Below are 22,293 nucleotides of genomic sequence, written 5' to 3'. Positions count from 1 at the left end.
TTTCTCATCCATGTTGACTTTATTTTTCGTTTACAGTTAGAAATAAACCAGAAAAACCCAGAACTCTCTCTGTTTCACGTAAATTAAGTTTTTAGCAGAAACTTACTGCTAGTAGATGCCCATTCACTCTTGTACAGATAATATTTTATAGTTACGGTAATCTCTCATAGTTTATGCTGACATTAACTGTCATAAATATAAAAGCCTTGGATAAAAATACATTCACTCACACTGAAGCAATCACAAAAAAAGCTGCCACTGGAATGAGAAAACAAACAGGCCAATTAGCTTCATCACCGGTAAGACTTGAGCAAAATGTTAAACTGTGTGGATGTGTATTTTAGGGGAAGGGGGGCTTCTGTGCAAATTATGTCCCACCCACTCCCATCTCAACAGGGAGGTCAGAGGTCATGATGAGACACTGTAAAAAGCAGCACCCATGGGTCTGCTAGGGAGTCATGCTCAAGGTCACTTAAGCAGGGGGGATGTGCTTGCTGTCATGGGAACTGTCCTTCAACAAGACAGCTGTCTTCAGATGGCGTTGCAACAAATCTCTCATGTTCAGAGATTTAACAGCAGCACAACAAGCAACAAAACCAGAAAGGATTCCCATAACAGAAATGGAAACCTTGAATATAATAGTTTGGTATTAAATAATAACAACCAAAACAAACCATAACAACAAAATACACAGAAACAAAAACAAAAACCATCCATCACTACAGGATATGATAACCCACAACCCACACAACATAAATGAAAGTTTTAACTGCTTCTGACTTCAGATTTGAGGCATTAGTGAACAACTGCAAAATCCATCAGAAGAAGTGCAAATACACTAAATATGATATTGCTCAGTCATCTAGATCAGGTGAACCTGAGAATGTTAGATATGCACTTCTTTGTACTCGAGTACAGTATACAGAGTACAAGTATTTTGATAGAATTACTATAAGATTTTAATTGATTGTTTTCTAAAGCAGTGAAAGTTTCTTAATGGGTTTTTTTTTTACCGCCCAGACAAAATTAGTAAAAAGGAAAAGCAGAGATGATTTTAAACAATGAGGTACTGAGCAAGTTTGCTGTTAATTTTCATACTGCAATAAAAGGAAAAGGTGGCTGCCTCTTAGGTAGTGAAAACACATTCACGTCTATAACACGCAAATATGCCCTTAAAAGCAGTTGGAAGAAATGTAAAGCAGGTGTATTATTTGTACCAAAAGAGCTAAAACACCAGTAAAGTCCTTCAATTGTGCTGTGCTACCCAGTACAAGCCCAGTAGAAGTAAGTAAAATTTTCTTGCAAAGTTATCATAGATCTGAATATCATATTCACGTTACATTATGCCATTAACTACAGTTATGCCCTTGATTAATTCCTCAGTTATAATTTGTGCACATCATATGTATTATACAATGTTATTCTTACAACAGGATATACCCAATGTGTTATATCCATTCACAATACTCTCATTGTGATAATGATGCTTTATAATGCCTTATGAGCTCCACTTCAAGGAAGTGTAATCATGTCCAGTAAATGTTATTATAAATACAAGTACATTTCAATAGTAAGAATATGGAAGACAGAACCAGATCACAGTTAACATTCATTGGTAAGAGACTAATATACCTATTGCACTTTTAATTCAATCAATATTCATCTCAAATGTTTTGGTTTTAACTCTACCCAATACCTACTCATTCTTTCCCGGCACATTCCTTGGTCCTTTCTATTGTGTCACAAAAATTTTGTAAATGCCCCAGGTTATCTCCCATTCATTTGCCACTGCTTTGAATATACAGCATCACTGCTCAGTACAGGTTTATCACAGAAAAAAAGGCCCAGTAACATCTTAGCATGTGCTCCCAGTGTTTTTGTTGTTAGTTATCAAGATTTAGTTATCAAGTCTATCTGATTCCAGACCAGCTATGGAGATAGGAGGTCCAGCCTGAGCCCCGATTTCCGGACCCCTCCTCCTCACCTACACAAAGAGCCAAGAACACCAGGTAAGACATTATGGATACTATATACTATAGCACTTCAAGACCTGGAGACAAAAAACCAACAAAATAATTTTTGTTTGAATTAACAAAAGGTAGGTGTATGTGTCTATAAAAGTTATTGCATAATCAATTAATAATGTATAGGGTGTTTGAGTCTGTGTGTGAATGTTGACAGCATTGCGGAGACAAACCTAGAGTTTATAAGCAGTTTGGTCAGCGCTCAGGTTGCTAGCATATTTTTAACCAGTACTGCTATATTTTGTGTGTATTTTAGTTTATATGTTACACAATAAATCTTTTTAGCAATATGACACAGGTTTTTATGACACATTTGGGTGCACATAGTACAGTGTGTACTATGTGCACTCAAATACTACATACTACATACTATACCTTGTGCAATGGCAGCCAGTTTGCTTTTCTCCTCTGGACTGAGCTGCAGCATTGTGTGAATAACGGGCAGGAGCGCCTGCCTCTCACTGCCAGATTGCAGGAAGATGAATTGCAGCAGGACATTCTTCAGATACTCCAGGTTGGCCACGCTCTTCTCCCTCTCCTGGTTTCGTTCTAGACGACGTACTTCACTCTTCAACAACTAGCAGGTGAAAAATACCAGCAATATGAAATAAATTAAAAAAGACCTAAGATTTGATAAATTCCCCTTTATCCAACATTGTTAGCTTCCAATAAACCTGCATATCTCTTACTAGTTTAGACAAGATATATTTTTTGGGGCAATAGACCTTTTTCAGTGAACATTTTACTTGTCATAGCAGCAGAGATATGGGTGTAACTAATTACATCAAAGCTGGCTCCGTTCAAGTTAAGGGAACCAGAAAGACATGCTACTGAACCAGCCTGCACTGGCAAAAGAAGATGGTACACATTCATCATTTATGTTATTGCTGACACATGTGCTTTCCCATCTGTGAAATGTAAAAATATCGGCTGTGAAAAAAATTTAGTAAGCAATACGCTTCAATCAAGAGAGAGTGAAATTATTTTAGAAAGACCAAACAGGGTACAGACATTTTCTTCTTTCTTTGTATACAATGCAAACTGATTATTGTGTGTTATTATACATAAAAACATATTCTTTAACTGTCATTAAAAACAGAATTTGAAATCCAAATGTTTTTGTTGGTTGTACGTATTTCGCGTTTCTCTTTTAAACAGGCGATAGTAATTTTGATCATCGCTGCTTTCCGTAGTGTAACAGCTTACGTCACATTTAGCTACTATGGCGGCGCTCCCTTAGAAAGAACTGTCAAGTGTGTTGGGAGAGAGACATTAAAAAGCCTGTCATGTCAAATTATTCTGAACGTATACTGTGTTAGTTGTCCATTTAGGTGTGGAAAAAACATTTTAAAGATGGGCGTAGAGCGTCTGCTGAACGGGGTGTTGGAGTTTTACTCCAGACAGTTTCGACTCGTTAATGTTCAGCACAAAGTCAGTGCCTTTCGAAACGCGTCCATGTCTTCACAGACTTCACCGAGCAGCGGCCTGTCCAACCGGGTCACATGTGTTTCGGGACTGTGCAGCAGGATATTCGTCCTCACAAGCCGCCGTGGTGCCGATCACAGGCAGCTGTCAGCCCGCCGCAGCCTCTCCACTTCCACCCAGCCCTCCAAAGATGTCACCCTATTCGAGCACGACAGGACCCGCTTCTTCCGACTCCTCTCGGTCTTCTGCGGCGGACAGTTTCTCTTCTGGACGTACATGGCTCACTTCGCTTACACTGAGCTCAGAAACACGAGGGGCGCCACAGATACAGGGAAAGCCAAGGTGTCCACCACAACCACTACCACCGGGCTGGCTGGGATGTGGAGTTTTGAGATGAACCTGGGGTCAAACACCTGGAGGTACGGCTTCACGCTGGGATGCCTGGCAATAGGAGCAGGGATAGTCGGCCTCGGGATTCTGTTTTGTCGTCGCTCTGTAAGCCAGGTGGTTTTACATCAAGGGGGGAGGATGGTGACAGTTTGCACGCAGTCACCTTTGGGACCAAGCCGAGGCCAGAGAATAACAGTCCCACTGTCTGAGGTAGCCTGTCACGCTCACAGACATGAGTCCCCCTCATTCATCCCCCTCAGGGTCAAAGGACACAAGTTCTACTATCTCTTGGACAAAGAGGGGACCCTGAACAACGCTAGGCTGTTTGACATCACTGTTGGGGCATACCGGCCAGTTTAAGATGGGGTTTCCAAAATTGTGTTGGGCACCAAAAACCAATGGATGACTGGTCAGAAGATCTGATTTAACACAACTATGGCATGTCGGTTTATGTTTGATTGATTCTCTTCACTGAAATAAAATCTATAAGACCAAGAGTATAGACTGGTTTGGGTTCATTTCTACCTAGTACACATCTATTGTGTTGACACTGTTTAGAGCAGTAAAAGTTAGTCAAGTTATTTGGACAATCAATGAATTTATCATTCATCAAGTAGAAATATCAAACATTCTCTGGATCCAGTTCTAATTGTAAGGAATTGCAGTGTTTCTTGTCATGTGATATTTAATTGAATAGCTGTCAGTTTGGACTGTTGGTTGCACAAAACAAGAAATTTGAAGATGTCAGATTAGGCGACAGTAAATTTGAGCAGCAATTGTTAGTTGGAGCCCAAACTGTCAGAATGAAACAGTTTTTTAGAGAGAGATTTTAAAATTATATTTATGAAATCCATTTAAGTGTGTTTCATATTTAAAATTGATTGAATTAATTTGAAATTTAATTAATCAAGTTAAATTAACGTTTAGAACAAAATATTGTGAAAGTAAACTGATTAACGTCTGTGCTTTCTGCATGTGTGTGTTTGTGTACATATACATACAGTGATCTGCTCCATGAGAACTGCATTTGTGGCCTCAGTTTCATGCAGTAGGCTGTTCATATGCTCCATGCTGCGGGTGGCTGTGGTCAGCTTTTGATTTAGCTCTTCTTTAGTAGGCTCCACTGTCCACACAAATGGCTCTAGAAGTGAAAGCAAAGACACACACAAGTAAAGATCATGCTATGACAAGTTTCTGGGTATAGAAGCCAAGTGTTTGCCTCATGTACTAATATGTTTTTTTTTAACATAGTGTGGATGATTGCGTGACTCACTGTCATAGATAGAATATGCTGTTTTTTTCTGGACTATACTATCATGCTCCCACAAAAATAGATACATTAAAAAATGAATAACAATCCCAACAGTGTATAGTGAAGTAGAATTTTGACTTACTAAATTTCCATTCTTTGACCCAAACAGAATGATGGCTGTTTTTCATTGCAAGATTTTTTTTAGATTACATACTGTTCATGTTGCAGCTCTGCTGTTAAACACACCTTGTTTGGGATCTGGAGATGTGAGAAGCTGCTCCAGAGAGGGTAGGGGTGTAAGTGCAGGAGAGGGGCTCTCAGTCTCAGTGGTCTCCATACCCTCACCCTCTTCCCTGGCCATAGACTGAAGGTCGCTGAGGGCCACTAGTCCCAGCCCTGCCTGGTTTTGATCTGTGTTTCTCCGCTGAAGGTCTGATGCCAGAGGTTTACGGCTGGTCTGGACCGACACTGCACCTGAAAGAGGGCGTAAGGTTCATAGAAGAAAAAGATTTTGTCAAAAAGTAGAGAATGAGGTTCACAAGCAACAGACAATTACATTTAAAAATACAGCTATTGTCAGTTAAGAGTGGGTTACATAAACTAGGATTACCTTTAAAACTGGATAAAATTACAGATTATCTTCCAATTCAATATGTAATCAGAATCAGAATTCTAAACTGGTCTATTGCCAACATACAAAGAATTCGCTTTGGTGTTTTGGTGCATGTGGTAATGTGTTAATTTTGCCATGCTCTGATTACATTAACTATCATGGCTTCACCATGAAGTGCTTTTATGTGTCAGACAAGAGGTCAAACAAGTCTAAAACATGTGAAGGCAACTTAAATTTATTAAAGAGCACATCTGGACTCTTCATGCTTCAGCAGTATGCGCAATCCTTGACTATGAATTCCTACTAAATTTCCCACCAAGCTGTGAGTCAGTGTCCTACTTCACTGTGACATGAGGGGGCACCAGACACATTCTTCTGTTAACCAGCTGAGCTGGAATAAACAATGATGAGTGTGAAGAGAAGGTTGAGGGGAAGGATGGGGTGCATGACGGAGTGGGTGGACAGAAGAGAGGATTGTGATTAATGAACCTGAAACTGAACCAAGAGGCCAGACTCCCAACCAGTCCCCTGACCTTCCCCCCTCCAGTCGGCTACTCTGCTCCCTCTCCCCACACAGCTGAGTGAGATGACCAAGATGATCAAGTCCTGCTAAATGCATATGTCAGTTTTTTCTGAGTGTGAATAAAAAGTGTGACTGGGTTCTGTAGTCTGATTTGGGCTTAGAAATAAAGGTCCATAGGGAAAGCCTCACTGGGACGCTGAGAGCTCACTGTTAATAAGACATGGTATGAAACAAACTGATGTTGAACCCTTCTGCACTTTAACAGCCATTAAGGCCCAATTAAATCCCAATAAAGTGGTAAAAAGGCTCAACTATAACTTTCAATAAAGGCTGATATCGGCCCTATATATCGGACTAATCCTGGCGTGCATTTGTGAGCCACTAATGATGAGTCTGTCCAGATGCCACAGTGAGCGGTTTGCCACACTGAGAGGCGGGAATAAAGCTGAGGAGCCTCACCAACACCTGGCCGTGCTGAACTGACAGAGAAGAGACACTCGCGCGCACATGCACTTGCCTTTCCTAGTCATTACTATGTGTGTATTTGCTGTTTGACTCCAGAGGGCAGCTGTGTGGGAGGTGATGAATGAGCTTCCAGTGCTGCTCCACTGATAAACACACCAAGACTTTATCTGTTCTCTCTCTCATCATTCCTCTCATAGAAGACAAGACTAAACACGATAGAAAACTTCAATACTCAACTCAACACTTGCTGCTTTGATAGATCTCTTCATACGATCCACTTATTCACTCCTTGAGCCTTTTGCTATTTGTTTGAACTTTTTTCAATTGTTCTGATATTTAGTGATATAAAATGTAAATGTGTTACCTCACCCTTTTCAACTGCTACTTCATATACAGAATCAAGTCCTTTCTGCCTAATAAATTTGAATGGATTATGATTATGATTTGCCAGCATGCTTACTGTTCTGGCTCTGCAGGTTGAAGAGTTGCTCCTCAACACGGGTCAGCTGGCTTTGCAGGGTCTCCACGGTGGCCCGGTGGTCATCCTGCAGCTTTCTCAGCTGCTCCCTGTAAGTCTGGCGCTGGGCCTCGACCTGCGACGACAGGTCAGCCTGAGCCTGGGACAGGTCGGACCGCAGAGCCACGTTTTCCGACTGCAGTGACAGCAGCCTGGAGGTGGAGACATTGTGAAGGGAAATTAAAGGAAGAGGTTAGAGATTGAAGAATAAGCAATAATGGCAAACCTTAAGCCTTGCCAGCTCACCTCTCACGGAGTTCTGCCTCCTTGCTAACAGTTTCCTGGAGGATTTTATTGTGTCTCTCCAGCAGAGTGTCGTGTTCAGTCTGGAGCTGCTGCAGCTCTGCTGTGTTGCTCTGGAGGCTCTGTTGGCTTTCTGCCAGCCTGGACCTCAGCTGTTCTACCTGAGAGGACAACTGCTCCCTGCCGAACAACCATCGCATTCATTACATTCACATCACTCTTGCAGCATTGACTGACACGTATTACTAAATTAGTATTCACTTTAAAATGGTTCATTGAGTTTGTGCCTGCAATTTAAAAGACCAAGCCGTGTTATCAGACCTGATCCCAGCACTGATATTGCAAACAGCTTTTACTTGTATTACACAATATGCAAAAGTTATACAGTGATCATTTCTTTTTTTTTGGTTCAAAAATATCTGGACTGCAGTTTTTTTTCTATAGTTTTAAAATATTTATTACCATTTCTTACATTACTAGCTATTAACTCAACCTGTATTAGGTACTTCCCTGGCTGTGTATTTGTCAGCAGGTTTCGCAGCTTTAAGGGTGTTTGAGGGTGACTGATGTCAGAGAAGCTGCCTTACTTATAAATAATCCTCTCAATTTTGAACAGTGCAACAGCAACAGCACAGTGACAGGGTTATAATTGCTCTACTGTACAGAAAATATGAATGTGAACACCCTCATATTAAAACTGAGCATCAGCACTTCACCCTCTGAGTTAGTTTCGTTTCAAATCCAATGTGCTAGTACATTGTGTGCGAGTACAGAACCAATGCAACAAAATGTGTAACTGTCTTCTGTAGATTACATTCACTGAACACTAGCAGGACACAATTCACAGCTACATTTTCTGATTATCTTCCTGCATCTTCCTGTTGTACAAGACTGTCATACAGGTGTTGTCCTTACCTCTCTAGTTTGCCAGAGTCTCCTTCACTCTGAGCGGTGGTTTTGCTCTTCTGCTGTTTGAGCACATTGTGAACTCGCACCTTGTAACTCTCAAACTCGCCTGTTGTTGCCACAAGCTCGTCCTGGAAACAACACAAAGGTAAAGCAGAGATATGCGATAAATAAGATGTTTACTGCTGATTTAACTGTTCAGCTCTCTCAAAGGGGAAATAAAACTACAAAGAGTTTGACAGGCTGTGAGATGAGCAGATTTGTGGTTGTCATTTCTGTTGGACAATAAATAAAAAATACTAGAGTTTTGCCTCATTTCATGGTTATGATCTTAAATATTATTCAACCTCAAACCCAAGGAAAAAAACAGTGAACTGGTAACTTCATTTTCTCACCGATGATGTTTCAAATGTGCGAGTCATCAACCCTCTTAGTCATATTCCCTTCATTAAATTTTCTCAAAGTACTCTTTTTTTAGTCTGCTGCACTCAAACTCACTGTACTGGCACAATGTACCTCTCTCTCTGGAAAAACACCATTAGGTAAATGTGAATAAAAAAGTCAATTTGAACCTGAAAACACTTTTTATCTCCGTAATGCTTGTGCTTCAGCTTGTGACAATTCTCAAATAAGGTCTTTTACTGAATGTGCATACCTAATCTTTTCAGCCATCTTTCCCACATAGTGATATTCTTCATTCACACACTTCTCCTTAATGACATTCACACACAATTTAAAAATCCATATGAATATCTCAGTCTATAGTGTTGAGCTGGTTTAACAAGGTGATGAGGGAGGACAGGAAGGAGATGAGGGAAAGATTAAAAACTGCAAAGGCAGAATAATAAAAGGTCTAATGGAAGAAAACAGAGGAAAAAAGAAAGACGAGTGAGAGGAAAAGAACAGTGGAGAACAGAGAGTGAATTACACCCACATTACAAGACTCTTGCTGATATAAATGGGCAAATTAAGTGAAAAACTTAAAAGTTTAACACAATACAAATCAATGGCACCATATTTGATCATTTTCTCAACCTCATGTTCTGTGGCCAGTCACACCACATTGGTGCTGAAACAAGCTGCTGATTAATCAGTTAGTTGTTTGACAGAAAATTACTTGACAAAAACAATTGTAACGACTGACTGCTTAAGTCGTTCATTAGGCAAAAACATCCACTGGTTTCAGCTTTCCAAAAGGAGAATTTGCTACTTCATTCTGGTTTATATTACTATAAATAATATATCATTGGATTTTGGACTGTTGGTCACACAAAAAGCAATTACAAGTTGTCAGTTTGGACAACATTTAAATTAAATAAATGATTAATCAAAACTTAAAAAAAAAAAAAAAAAAAATCTTGAGCTGGTGCAGCCTGCGGTTAAATTCATCAAAGTTGGAAATGTCTCATTTGACTTTAGCACCTTGAAAGTTACTGCTTATGTGTCATTGTGAAATGGACTTCACTCTCACCCCTCTCTGGTGGAGCTATTTGAGTGTATATGAACACTATGTTGATGGAGAGAGTCGGTTAAACCTGGATAAACAGTTAAAAAAATGTAAATGTACCTTAGCAGCGTCTCTCTCCTGCTGCAGGTTGTTGATGCGTTGCTGCAGGGAGCTGCTGGTTCTTTGTTGCTGGTCCAGCATGGACTTCAACTGCTCCTGCAAACGATGGCGCTCCGCCATCAACTCGCACACCTCGATCTAATTGCATAAACACATGCACTTTCATATGTTACTTGTTTATGACCAAAAATTCCATATTTCATCAAAAGGGAGAGCAGAGAGAAGTTTTGCTGGGTAGTGCTGCCTGTGTTACCTTTGAGCTTTCTAGCTGCTGTTGGTGAGCCTCTAGCTCTCCTTTCAGAGAGGCCTGCAGCATCATGAGGGAGGTCTCCTGCACTCGTGCACACACAAAATGACAATTTAAATGCATACACCCATATATGCAAACACAACAACACACAAATGATTTACTACTCCCAACATCTTCAAGGCCTTATCCACAATCACGCCCACACATGGTTGCATAACACTATTTACATTCATCAGGCAGTAATGTAGTAGGCAAGTCGGTGGGACACACAACACAAACACATACGCACACACCAACACAAACAGACCTGTTTCTTGGCATCAGCCAAGTCCTTCTTGGTCTTCACCAGCAGCTGTTTCATCTTGGAGGTCTTCTCCTCCCCCTGGTCTAGCTGGGACTTCAAAGCCTCTGAAGACACGTACAGATGCACAGACACATGTACACACACATACACACACATACATACACACATACATACACACATACACACACAGACAGACAGACACATCAAATGGCTTAAGTGCAAATCATACTGTAGGATTTTTATTTTTTCAGTATTTTGCCTTCATTATACAGCTTGACCGTGTAGCAACAGGAAACATGGAGAGAGAGAGAGAGAGAGAGAGAGAGCGAGAGAGAGAAAGAGAGAAAAAGAGAGCAAGAGGGAGAGAGAGAGAGAGAGAGAGAGAGAAAGGGAGGGAAATTACATGCAACAGTGTTTCCCATCGTAAGACCCCTCACATACATGGTAGACAGCAAATGCAGGAATAATGGATGTTTACTATCAGTGAGTGCAGACATGTTCCTAAAACCTGCAGCAGACATTACTATCTCATTAATGCAGAACTGAACAGTACTACGCGAGCTAGGTCTTAGGTTTAATCAACCCACAGAAAAAACATTTCTGTGGAATCCTGCTGTGATACAACCGTGTGATTAAAACTAGCATGTTTTTACTACCAATTACTAAATAATTCTACAGCACCACATAAAAGAAACTGTAGGGGTATTAACCTGTGTGTCAGCATGTGAGTGTAAATGTGAACATATCATTCATACCTATTTCCTGCTTGAGTGTGTCCTCTTTCTGGGTGAGTGTGTTTATCTGGGTCTTGAGCTCCTCAGCACGCTCATCTCTCTCTGAGAGTTTGGTGTTGAGTTCTTTCACCAGACGCTCGTAGTCGGCCATCTCCATGTCCATCAGAGAGTTCTGCTGCGCCTCCTACAGGCAGTGTAGACAGACCACATCATTGCAGGGAACAAAGCTAAAACCCCATCCTGCTGCCAGTCAGGTCATTTATCTCAAACCATAATTACACTTCCAGACACAATTAAATCTTCTCCTATTTGGTAAACATTATGCAAGGTGATTTTTTAGCATATCTAAACCTTATCTTTCCTAATTTAAGATCTATATTTTTTCTGGGCCAAAAAATTTATAGTGCCCAATGTTCTGTCTTTTACTCTCAAAAATATCAACCTCAAAATGATATGTTTATTGGACAGTACTAACAATGTAGACACATGACAAAGTCAGCCCGCCTGGCAGCGTTTGTGTACACTGCTGTACTATGTAGGTCTCCACTAATGGAAAAGCAACAGCAGCCACTGTGCTGTGGGCTAGAATTGCTCTCTTTCTCTCTGAGAGGTGCTGCTGTAGCTGCAGGCCGGCCATCACCAGTCCAGTCGCTTGACTGGACAGGCCCTCAGAGACACGCTTGTGTCTGAGAAGCATTTGTGTGTCTGTGTGTGTGTACCTTGCGTAGCTGGTCCAGCTCCTGGGCAGTCTGCTGAGACTGCTGCTGCTGCTTGCGGAGCTGGGCTGTCAGCTCTTCTACCTCCTTCATGGCAGATGTCAAGTCCTGCACATGCAAGCAAACACAAAGGAAGTTTTTGGTTAGCCAAAAGCTTTCTGCGTATTCAGTACACAAGCTGTTTACAGAGAGTCCATGTCTCCTTATTTCTACCTTGATCTTTTGTTCTTTCATAACTCTCTCAGCCAGCAGGTCTTTGTCCAGACTGGCTGACTGTCTTTGCAGCTCCTGGTTCTGGGCCTCCAGCTGCCTCAATGTGCTCCTTGCAGTCTCCATACCAGCCTGCAGGTCCTCTTTCTCACTGTTCAGTGTCTCCTTCTGCAAAAGCAAAAATACTCCAGAATTCTGTCTCTGTGAAGTGACAAACTTACATCTTGAAATGATAACTTCACAGGAGTTACCAATACAGAGAATGTGATGTAATGATAATTTGTGAAATGAACAAGGGTTACATGAAGGGTCCCAAGAGCAACTAAAACCTCTATTAGCAAAGTACATCAACCCTGCACCTTTAAGATGCAAGTTGTTCATTACTGATTACCTAAAATGCTATTTCTTTTTAGCTGGAAATTATATTACAAAATCAGTTTTGGTGGTTTTATAGTGTTCACCTAACCCTAACTCCAACCTTACTCTTTTACAATCCTTCTGGACAAAAAAAGGGTGGATGTCTTACTGAAAAAAGTTGTCTTTCTTAAATCTTGAAATGTTACTATTTTACAGATGCAAGGTTTTCATCTGAAAATACACATATAGGCAAATGCACCAAACCTGTATGAACACACAATTGAAAGTCAATCATGCAAATCTGACAGCAGCAGCCTCTGTGGACTTTCTCTGCAAGGTACACTGAACCAGCAGCGGCAGCAGCCACCTCCCATCATCTGTCAACCAAACACTGAAACTATGATTGGTATACAGAGAAGTCCAGACGTACTCTGAGATCCCTGACTAGCTTCAAGTCTGCCCGCCCCCCCTCGAGACCCATGAGCGAACACAAGAATAAACCTGCGTCTCAGAAAATGGTGTTGCACTTGCACACAGCAGATGGGAGCTAAACTCCGCTCCATTTACCTGCCTGTTGTTCTCTCATTGGAAAGAGACAGTTATGAGCTTGGGGAGAGGAGTATATATAAACACAATTTCTCCCTAGCTCACCCAGTCACATCTGATGGGCTATTTGTGGGTGCAAGGCTGTCAAGCATAGCTGGGTAAAGTGTCGCTGGCTAAAACGACTCACTGTAAATCAGATGAAAACTGAGTTATGCGATAAGTATTGGAGAGATGTATTGCTGGACGAAGAGGCACTGCTTAGATTTACTGGTGGGTGAGAGCACTTTGTGTGTTTGTTAGTGGTAATGTGTGTGCGCGTGTGTGATTGAGTGTGTGTTACCTGTGTGACAGTGCTGCTGAGTTGTTTGGTCAGCTCTGCAATCTGTCTCTCTGCCGCCTCCACCTTCTCTCTCTCCTTATCCAGTTGCTCTGTTTGCCTGTCGTAATCTATCTGCAGGTTCTACACACACACACACAAACATTCATTCATCACTTGAAGCTGCTGGAAACAGCTCAGAGAAGGTAAAAACTATGCATCTCAGATATCAGCTGCATTTAGATTTGAGTAAGGGACAAAACTCTCATTAGACACAACAGAGTGGTTTCTCCTCTCATGGAAAGCAGAGTGCAGTCTGGGGGCTGTTTATGGAGACCACCGGGAGTAATATCACACACAAAGTTTGTTTTGAAAAGAGCATTCTTCCACTTGCCAATTAGTAACGTTAGGAATGCAGAGAATTAATCAAATGTTTTATGATCAAAACTGCCAATTGCAATCGACCACAAAAGACAGATTACAACAAACCACAGCATAAATACTGCATTGTCTACGTTCTGGCATGTCAAACACTAAGCAATATTGATTCCATTACAACTTCATTGGTGGTCTATTGCGGATTACATCTGAAATCAAAGTAATCACGTACTTTAAATATGCATTCCTAATACATATTATGTTAATTACACTTAACTTTTCATTCAATATTTCTGTAAAAAGATACAGTAACAGAAGTGAAGCAGGATATTCTGGTACATTTTCTCCCACCTTGTAGCCTTCAGCACCGTGGATGATGTCTTTCATAGAGCTGTTCACTTTCTCCCTCTCTGCTTTCAGTGATTCTACCTCCTCCTTGAGGGTTGCAACCTGGAAAAAAAATCAAATAAATTATGGACTGAGCTATGTACAATCATTGAGGGACAAAAGTGTCATCTATATCTGTCTTGTGGCCTGAATATGTGACTCTGCTTTCTGATAATATTCACTTCACAATGAGAAGATTGGGAAAGTTAAAAATTTCATTATATTTCTGCAACTTTACAACTTTTATTGTGCATTTCTCTGTTTCCTGCTAACTGTTTAACCAATGTGACATTGCAATTTCCTGTGTATTTACTATGTTCATGTTGTTAAATAAAGGATAACAAACTGTTTAGAAATGTCTTTCTTCTCTCTACCTCTTTCTTATGGATGTCCAGCTCCTTCTTTGCTTTGACGGCAACCGCTTTGATTTTGTTCATCTTTTCATCCTTTTCCTTGTTTCCTTTCTCCAGGAGCGCTGAGGGGAGCAGAAGTTAAAATTTATAATTTCCTACCTGCTTCAACAAGCAGGCAAACTAACAACATTATATATTTAGTTAAAGAATGTGCAGTTTGAGATATTAGTTTATTCTACTCATTAAAATGGACAAGTGGACATGGACCTCCATACCTATTTTATTTGTGATCTCATTGGATACAGTTTCTTCAGAGGAAGCAGGCTGGGCACCAGACTCCTAAGAGTGTGACCGAAGAAAAAGAGAACATTTAACTTATCTGTCACTTAATATATATTATTTCATCAATAAATAAAGGAGTAGTTTAGCCTACAAAATAACAAAAACAATGCCAAATGCCTCTACAGAGGTACAGAGGTAAATTAGGCAGTTAAAACAAAATATGGTCATTTAGTTGTGATTATGATCAGTGATTAAAATCAACACAACTTTAAGTATCAAATTCACATGGTTTGTGGACTGACACGATTCTAATATGAACTTGACACATCAGGAGCTCCACCCACCTGGAGAGCAGCCATCTCGCTCCTCAACTGAGATATAAGCGAGTCTTTCTCCGTCAGCTGTTCTCTGTATTCTCTTTTCTCTTTCTCCATATTTTCCATTTCTCCTTTCTCCTTCTCTTCTTTCTCTTCAGTCATCAGAGAAATCTGGGCCTGCAGTTTCTGGTTCTCCTCACTAATCTTCTCACTTACTGACTTCATATCCAGCAGATCTTTTTGTAGCCCTTCAGTGTCCTTCACCACCTCCTCCAGGTTGTTTCTCAACATGTTCCTCTCTTGTTCCAGGTCTTTGATCTGGGCGTGGAGCTCCCTTTGCACGTCCTCTGTTCTTCTCTCCCCTTGAGCCTCTTCAAGACTACTCCTCAAAAGATCCCTCTCTTTTTCTAGCTCATCTACGCGTGCTTGGAGCTCCTCGACCTCGTCTGTGGAATTTTTGAGTACTTCATTCTGATTTTCTTCCAGAGCTCTGATGGACGTGCGGGCCTGCTCTGCCTCCTCTGCCACTGAGTTCAACCTGACCTCTAGGTGATGCTTTTCAGATGTCTCCTGCTCCAGCTGAGCCTCCAGGGCTGCAAGCTTGGAGCCCAAAAGCTCATTCTCTTCCTGGGCTTTGACAAGCCCTGAGGATGCCTCTTCTACTTTCTGATGGAGGTCAGCCTTTTCTGTGGAGAGCTCTTTAATAGTCAGCTCTAAAGCAGAAACTATCTCCTGCTTTTTTTCCACCTCCTCTTTCAGCCTCTCTTCTACCTTTTCCCTCTCCTCTTTCAGATGCTGCACTTCATCTTCGTTCTCTTTGTTCAAGCCTTTCAGCTTCTCTTTCTCTTCTCTCAGCAAAAGTGATTCTTTCTCCTCCTGCAGCCTCTCAAATTCTTTTGTTCTCTCATGGTTCAGCTTTTGCATTTCCTCTTCTCGCATCTGAAGCAGGGATTGTATGTTGTCTCGGTCTTCAGTCAGTGTGTTTACCATCTCTTTAAGGTCTTGAGTCATGTTTTCCTTCATTTGCATTTGGGAGAGGATCTCCTCATTCTGCTTGGTTAGCTCCTCCACAGATTGCTTCAACTCACAGACCAAAGTTGTTTGTTCCTCTACAGATGCCTGGAGTTTCTCATCCTCACCTGGGCAACCTTCAGGGTTCAGCTTCTGGTCTGTCATATTCTCCATCAGAGTGTTTTTCTCCTCTGTAACCTCGTTGACCCTCACCAACAGTCCATCTCTCTCCTGGCTGATTTGTTCAATCTTATTTTGGAGTTCTTGTACAGTATTAGTAGCCTGCTCCTTCATGGCTTTGTACTGAAGAACAAAATCTTTTGTCTTCTCACCCAGTTCTGTCTCCACACCTTGAAGTATCTCCCTCATGTGTTGACACTCAGCCAAGGCAGAGTCTCTGTCCCTGGTCAAGGTCTCACACTGGTCCCTCAGCTCCTGGTTCAGCTCCTGCTGCTCCTCTAGATTCACTGCAGACTCTTTGGATTCTCCTTGGACCTCTTGTTGGTCAGGATCAAGAGTCATTACAGGGTCAGTGGGGGCACTTTCCCTGGTCAACTGCAGCTCATTGATTTTGAACTCCAGCTCTTCTCTCTCCATCTGGAACTCCTCCTTGGCCCTCTCCAGCTCTGCCTCCATCTCACTCTTCACATTACTGAGCAGGGTTAGCTCGTCCTGTAACATGGTGTTCTGGGCTTGAAGGTCTTCCAAAGCTGCTCTCAATCTGCTGGTCTCTGTCTCCTCTCCATCACCGTGGCTGGAGTCACCCTGACTTATGCCAGACAGCTCCAGCATTTTGGCGATCCCTGAACCACGGGCAGGTTCCTCATCTTCCTCTTGCACATCCTGAAGATAGCTGTCTGGAAAAAAAAGGAATATGGTCATGGGCATTCAAAAAGGTTATTCTGACGTTCAAAATCTTTAGTTATATCACAGACAGAAGATTGTACATAGCATGTTGGTGTTGAAATATCAGCCAAATTTAAAGCATGCAATAACTTAGCTTTCCTTCATTCAATCCAGAAAACTTGTTATCAAGAGGAAATGATGTTCTTAAATATATCAACCGTGGTTTTACTGCCTCTTTGGTGTGAGATATAAAGAAATAAAATTATGGTTTAGTGGAGACTTTTTCATAAAAATTGTAGTGAATAAATATTACAATTTGTATCTTAAATAATTAATGAAAAAATAAAACACAAATCATTAAGAAAGTAACTGTTAAATCACATGTTGTGTCACTGCTTCAACAAGTGAAACTGCCTACTTGAGAGAATAAGTGGCTTTCATAGTAACAAAAACAGTGGTTAATGTTCTGATCTCTGTCTTTAAATGCAATGCTGTTGTACCTTTGAGAGCGAGCTGCTCCGTCAGCTCCTCGTGGAGCAACAGGAGACGCTCCCTCTCGATCTCGCAATCCTCTTCCAGAGCCCTCATTTCCTCCTCGTGCTGAAGACTTTTCTGAGCCAGATCCTCCTTCAGGTTCTCCACCTCCTGCTGGGCTTCTGTCAACTCCCTTTGGTGGCTCTCTTGTAGCTCAGTAATCTCCTGGGATTTTCGCTCATGGATCTCTTCCAGTTCAGCTCGAAGGGTTTGCAGCTGAACTTCTAAGCAACTGCGGACTTCTTCTGTGCTCTCTTTTGCACTGGCATGTTCAGCTTGGCGCTCCCTCTCTCTTTCACTCTCCCTCTGCGTGTCACTCTCTTCTCGCTCTTTCAGTAATTTCTGGAAATAAGCCACGTCTTCTTGGTGTTTATTTTTGGATTCCTCAATACTAATCTCTAGAGTCTTGATCTTCCTTTGGTGGTCTTCTACCACACGGTCAAGCTCTCCTTTCAGCACTGCTAGATCATCCTGCACAAAGTTACAGTCAGGCACATGACGAACAGATCCTGTTTCATTACAAACATACATGCATCAATGGATAGATCTTACAATCTACTGGAATATACCATTTACACAGTGTAAAACTAGATCTTATGTGTTCTTTTTTTCACCTTGGCTTGCTGCTTATTCCTCTCCAGATCTTTACGGGACAGTGCAAGACTTTGCTGAGTTTCTGCCTTCTCCAGTAGCAAGGCATCCATCCTCTCAGTCAGCTCCTTCAGCATTATGAAAATGAAGAACAGCATGTTAACATATGAATATCTAAAGCACACGATGATGACATGATGAGATGCTGCCCTGCAGACAAACCTGTATCAGCGTGGAGTCATCTAAACTGCTGTTACTGTTTTTGGATTGCTGTTTGAGGGATTCAACCTCTTTTTCCAAATCTGATAAAAGAAATATTATCATGTTACATATCTGTATACTATTAGCCCACAGAGCCACAGTATCAAACATAAACACAAGCTTTAACAGGATTTAAACCTACCTGCACACTTGCTCTTCATCTTCTGCATAGCAGCCATCTGCTTCTTGGCAAACTTGATAAGGTCATCTTTGGACAGTGTGTCCAGCTGAGAATGCAATGTAAAGAAAGTAGAGGAGCATTAATCTAGAGAACAGTACAATTATTTGCTTTCCTTTTTGAGCAATAATGTTTAAAATATAGATAGGTGTTGTGCTTGTTGAAGTGCAGTACCTTTGACTTGGCTGCACCTGCTGGTGATGGAGCTGCAGACTGCGCTCCCGTGCCACCAGGGTCCTGTTTCAGCGAAGGGAAAATAAGAAATGACAAGCTTATCTGCTAAGGCTAAAGGAATATTAGATCTGTCAGGTGTGCTGCTTGATTATTTTTGACTGCTCGACTTCGGACATGCTCGATAAAAGACTGGTGTCACAGTCAGCACAGTGTTCCCTTTGTAAAATCTCAAGTTTAATGTTGCTCTGCTTGTTGTCAAAGGCGTTTTTTTGATGTTCTGTTTAATTAGGAGCCACGTTTCAGTTCGGTATATGCAGACCAATAATAAGAAATTTAAATTTCTGCTGTAAAAATGGTCGGTCTTTCTTCAGGATGGCTAAGAAGAGCAATGCAAAGCACTTCGGAAAGCTGACTTTGTGAATATGGTCATGTGGCAAGGTTAAAACATGCCTGTTGTACCAGAGGAATATGACATTAGTGTCAACGCTTTAGAGTATTGCTATGCTCTGTCGACTGCCAACATATTTACACACCAAGGTTTGGGATGAATCCCGGTTAGTAAACATAACATAACTTAACCTGCTGGTAGTTTTACTAGCTCGGTCCCTTTGCAATTAAACGGGAGTAGCTTTGAGCTTTATAAACGGCACATCATTATATTTTAACGTTAGCTAACTTGAAGATGCTAGCTACATACCCTTTACTAAGTTGTGACCGGCTAAAGCTAAACCCTCGGAAATGAACATTTACCTCCATCTCAGTCAGTTCGGCCGTTTAGCTACTTCTCAGTCGTCTGACAAGCACAGGGCGACAACAGGTAAGTTCACCAGACAGAGTCAAAGGAATATCTAAGATGATTTGCGATTCCTTTGGGGATTTAGCACGAAAACATCCCTTCTGTTTTGGTTTGGAGTTAACGAGCTAAAGCTACGACTTGCTTCCGCAATCGTAAACCAAGTGACGTCAGTACAATTTACGTCACATGATAAACAGGATATTTTATCCGGATTACCTATTCAAAATCAACAAACATTATTTCATTGGAAGTCTTTTGCAGATTGTACCCATGTAAATTGTGCGCAGCATATTGAATTTACTGTAACGTACATAGTTGTCACACAGAAATAAAGAATGTCGTCTTTTTTTACTGTGGAAATGAGAAATACTGATAATAAACTGCATAATAAAATCTAACTGACAACATTTTGACATCAGGTGGTCCCCAGGTACTAACGAAGAAGCATTAGTCTTAAATCACTTTTGCATAATTGCAATGTATGTCTGACCCCCTACAGCAGAGGCAAAAATATCATAAACACAGTGCCAGACCTGTACTTATAGCATAGGTCATGACTGAGTAAAGAAAAGGTCACATTAAGTCCTCAAACCTGGGAAAGATGTCCAAACAAGATTCCAATATAGAAGAGTGAAGCATAAATGCTAAATATAGTGGCTTACAGCCTCAGGACGTTTTTAGCTGGGGCCATACTTTAAATATACTAAATAGAATTCAGTATTAAACAGACAAGTTTAATTTCAATGTATTCTGATATCTGGAATATGAAAGTACATTAGTATATGTGTGACTTGAGGTGAGTAGCTGTAACAGGCAGAATTACCACAATACAGAAACTATACAAGTTAGATTTCTTTTACACAGATTATTTTGTATTTAATTAACCCTCATGAGGACATAATTAACCAATTATGTCCTTGAGATAGTGTAACATTTGCACGTTTTATTATGAAGAAGAATTGTTTTTTTATTATATAATAATATGGAAAATACATTTAATCCAAGGGACTGTTATTGTATTTTGAGCAATAAATTACTTTTACAGATTAAGTGGGTGAAAGGAGATCATCGTGGTATCTCAGAGACTGTTTATTCAAGAGATATGTAGTAGTTTTACACCTCTTTGCTGTTTACTGTATATTAAACATGTACCGCACATGAAATGGAGACATCAAACTCACAGACATCAAACACGTGTTGATGACCAAGACTGAAAAAAACAGGATAGAGTGAACAAAACAAATAATCCTTGATCAGCAAAATATAAGCAATATAGACCAACACGCAGTTTGCAAAGACAGTCTGGGAAGGTAGCATACTGTAGCTGAGACCTAACACTGTTCTGATTGTGATTTCACTGAGCATGCAAGGGCATATGGGGCATAAAATCACCCTAGAGCTGTCTGTTGCTACCATGATGTTGTTTTTGGGACTGTTAGAGGGAGGTGGGGGTTATCTGCCCTAATGCTGACACCAGGCCTGTCACAAACTCTGTGGAAGGCCTAGTCGTGCTTCTATATTCCCATCACGTGAGGTCCAGTTTTATCTGTTGAATATGGAGAGTGTCTGTTTTGACACGAGTGATAGAAGCACTGACGGAGGCAGTTTAGCGAGACGCTTCTCATCCTGACAAGGCTGGGATGCTCTGGGCAGAGGGGCCGGGGCTCTGCCGACTCCCTGTCTCATCTGGAAGAGACCCATCTCTGCCTTCCACCCAGCCTGGGTCAAACACACCCATCCATCACAGCCCCTCCCTGTTTTCTCTCAGGGCACCCAGCAGTATTTTGCTGCCATTTTTCTCCCCCCACTCGTGGCCGTCAGTCAGGGACGGCTTTGCAGTAATATAACTGACACTGGCTGGCGTTCAGGGAGTAATGAATAGCCTGGCCGGGTCCATCAGGAGGAGCAACAGACACTCTTTCATGCTTCTCTCTTTCTCTTTTGCTTTCCCTCTCTCTCTCTCTCTCTCTCTCTTTCTCAATTTCTCCTGCTGGTTTTGGCTCAACAGTCACCATATTTCATGGAGAGAGTTGGATACATTGCAAAAGTAAATGTTGTGTAAATGTTGTGGTAAATAAAAGCAACAGCCCGTGATCATCATAAACTGCTAAAATAAAAGTGATTATCTGTAAAAACTTTGATTTGAACATCCTTACTGCAAGTCAATTGATCAGTGTAGTTGTAGAAATACTGAAGTGAGGGGGAACAATAAAAAAGTCATCCTCTCTGAAGCTTCCATTCCCCGTTTCCGCCTCCCTTTGCTCCGCCACTCCATCGCCCTCCACCCCCTACCCAATCAGTGAAAGGTGACTTTGGGGGTGGTGCGGTGGAGTGTTTATGTCACTGGCCCCCTACAGGGTGATTGAAGCCTCTCAGTGGGGCCTCTTCAGAGGCCAAGGAAGACAGAGTTGTTGATTTTTGTCCAAATAAACAACAATTTGATTTTTAGGACACTGTAATTTCCATTTTGGCTCAGTTGATCTCAATAAACAGGGGCAACTGATTGATAATATAAAAAGCCTGGTATAGATAAATTAAAATATATGTATACTAACGATGATATGAGCAAAAATACATGACACCACAAAATCTCTCATTCATCACTAAATCTCTGTGACTTACATTTTCTTTATTCATGAAGAACACTTACCCATTCTTAGGAGCATCTAAAGTCTGTGCAATTCTAACACCAGCAGTATTTGTTCGTTTTCAACTGCTTCAATCAACACTATTTGCATTTGTTTGAATGAGTCTTTCAGATCAGATTGTTACTTTTGCTCAGCATTTATACTGGTCCACTCCTTATTTTGTTCATTGCATCCTGTAT

The 22,293-nt window shown here is 41.2% G+C and overlaps 2 protein-coding genes across 2 annotated transcripts; one reads left to right on the top strand and one right to left on the bottom strand.

Moving 5' to 3' along the window:
• On the bottom strand, positions 1–19,608 carry LOC130177909 (GRIP and coiled-coil domain-containing protein 2). The gene is made up of 24 exons (XM_056389914.1): positions 19,421–19,608; positions 18,671–18,733; positions 18,461–18,545; positions 18,280–18,359; positions 18,081–18,185; positions 17,433–17,937; positions 15,103–16,943; positions 14,752–14,815; positions 14,498–14,598; positions 14,088–14,186; positions 13,383–13,502; positions 12,143–12,307; positions 11,933–12,037; positions 11,235–11,397; positions 10,483–10,583; positions 10,179–10,256; positions 9,926–10,063; positions 8,368–8,489; positions 7,456–7,632; positions 7,153–7,361; positions 5,338–5,565; positions 4,841–4,980; positions 2,400–2,601; positions 1–1,984 (listed from the first exon to the last, which is right to left on the bottom strand). The coding sequence occupies exons 1-24, from the start codon at positions 19,424–19,426 to the stop codon at positions 1,911–1,913; spliced, it is 4,971 nt and encodes a 1,656-aa protein (XP_056245889.1). The 5' UTR covers positions 19,427–19,608; the 3' UTR covers positions 1–1,910.
• On the top strand, positions 2,941–4,336 carry tmem223 (transmembrane protein 223). The gene has a single exon (XM_056389923.1). It carries the CDS (start codon positions 3,138–3,140, stop codon positions 4,197–4,199), a length of 1,062 nt encoding a protein of 353 aa, XP_056245898.1. The 5' UTR covers positions 2,941–3,137; the 3' UTR covers positions 4,200–4,336.
• Positions 19,609–22,293: the final 2,685 nt, after the last annotated feature.

This window comes from Seriola aureovittata, chromosome 11 (assembly GCF_021018895.1).
Source record: "Seriola aureovittata isolate HTS-2021-v1 ecotype China chromosome 11, ASM2101889v1, whole genome shotgun sequence".
NCBI classification, from domain to species: domain Eukaryota; kingdom Metazoa; phylum Chordata; class Actinopteri; order Carangiformes; family Carangidae; genus Seriola; species Seriola aureovittata.
This window is presented reverse-complemented; position numbering and strand designations above follow the sequence as displayed.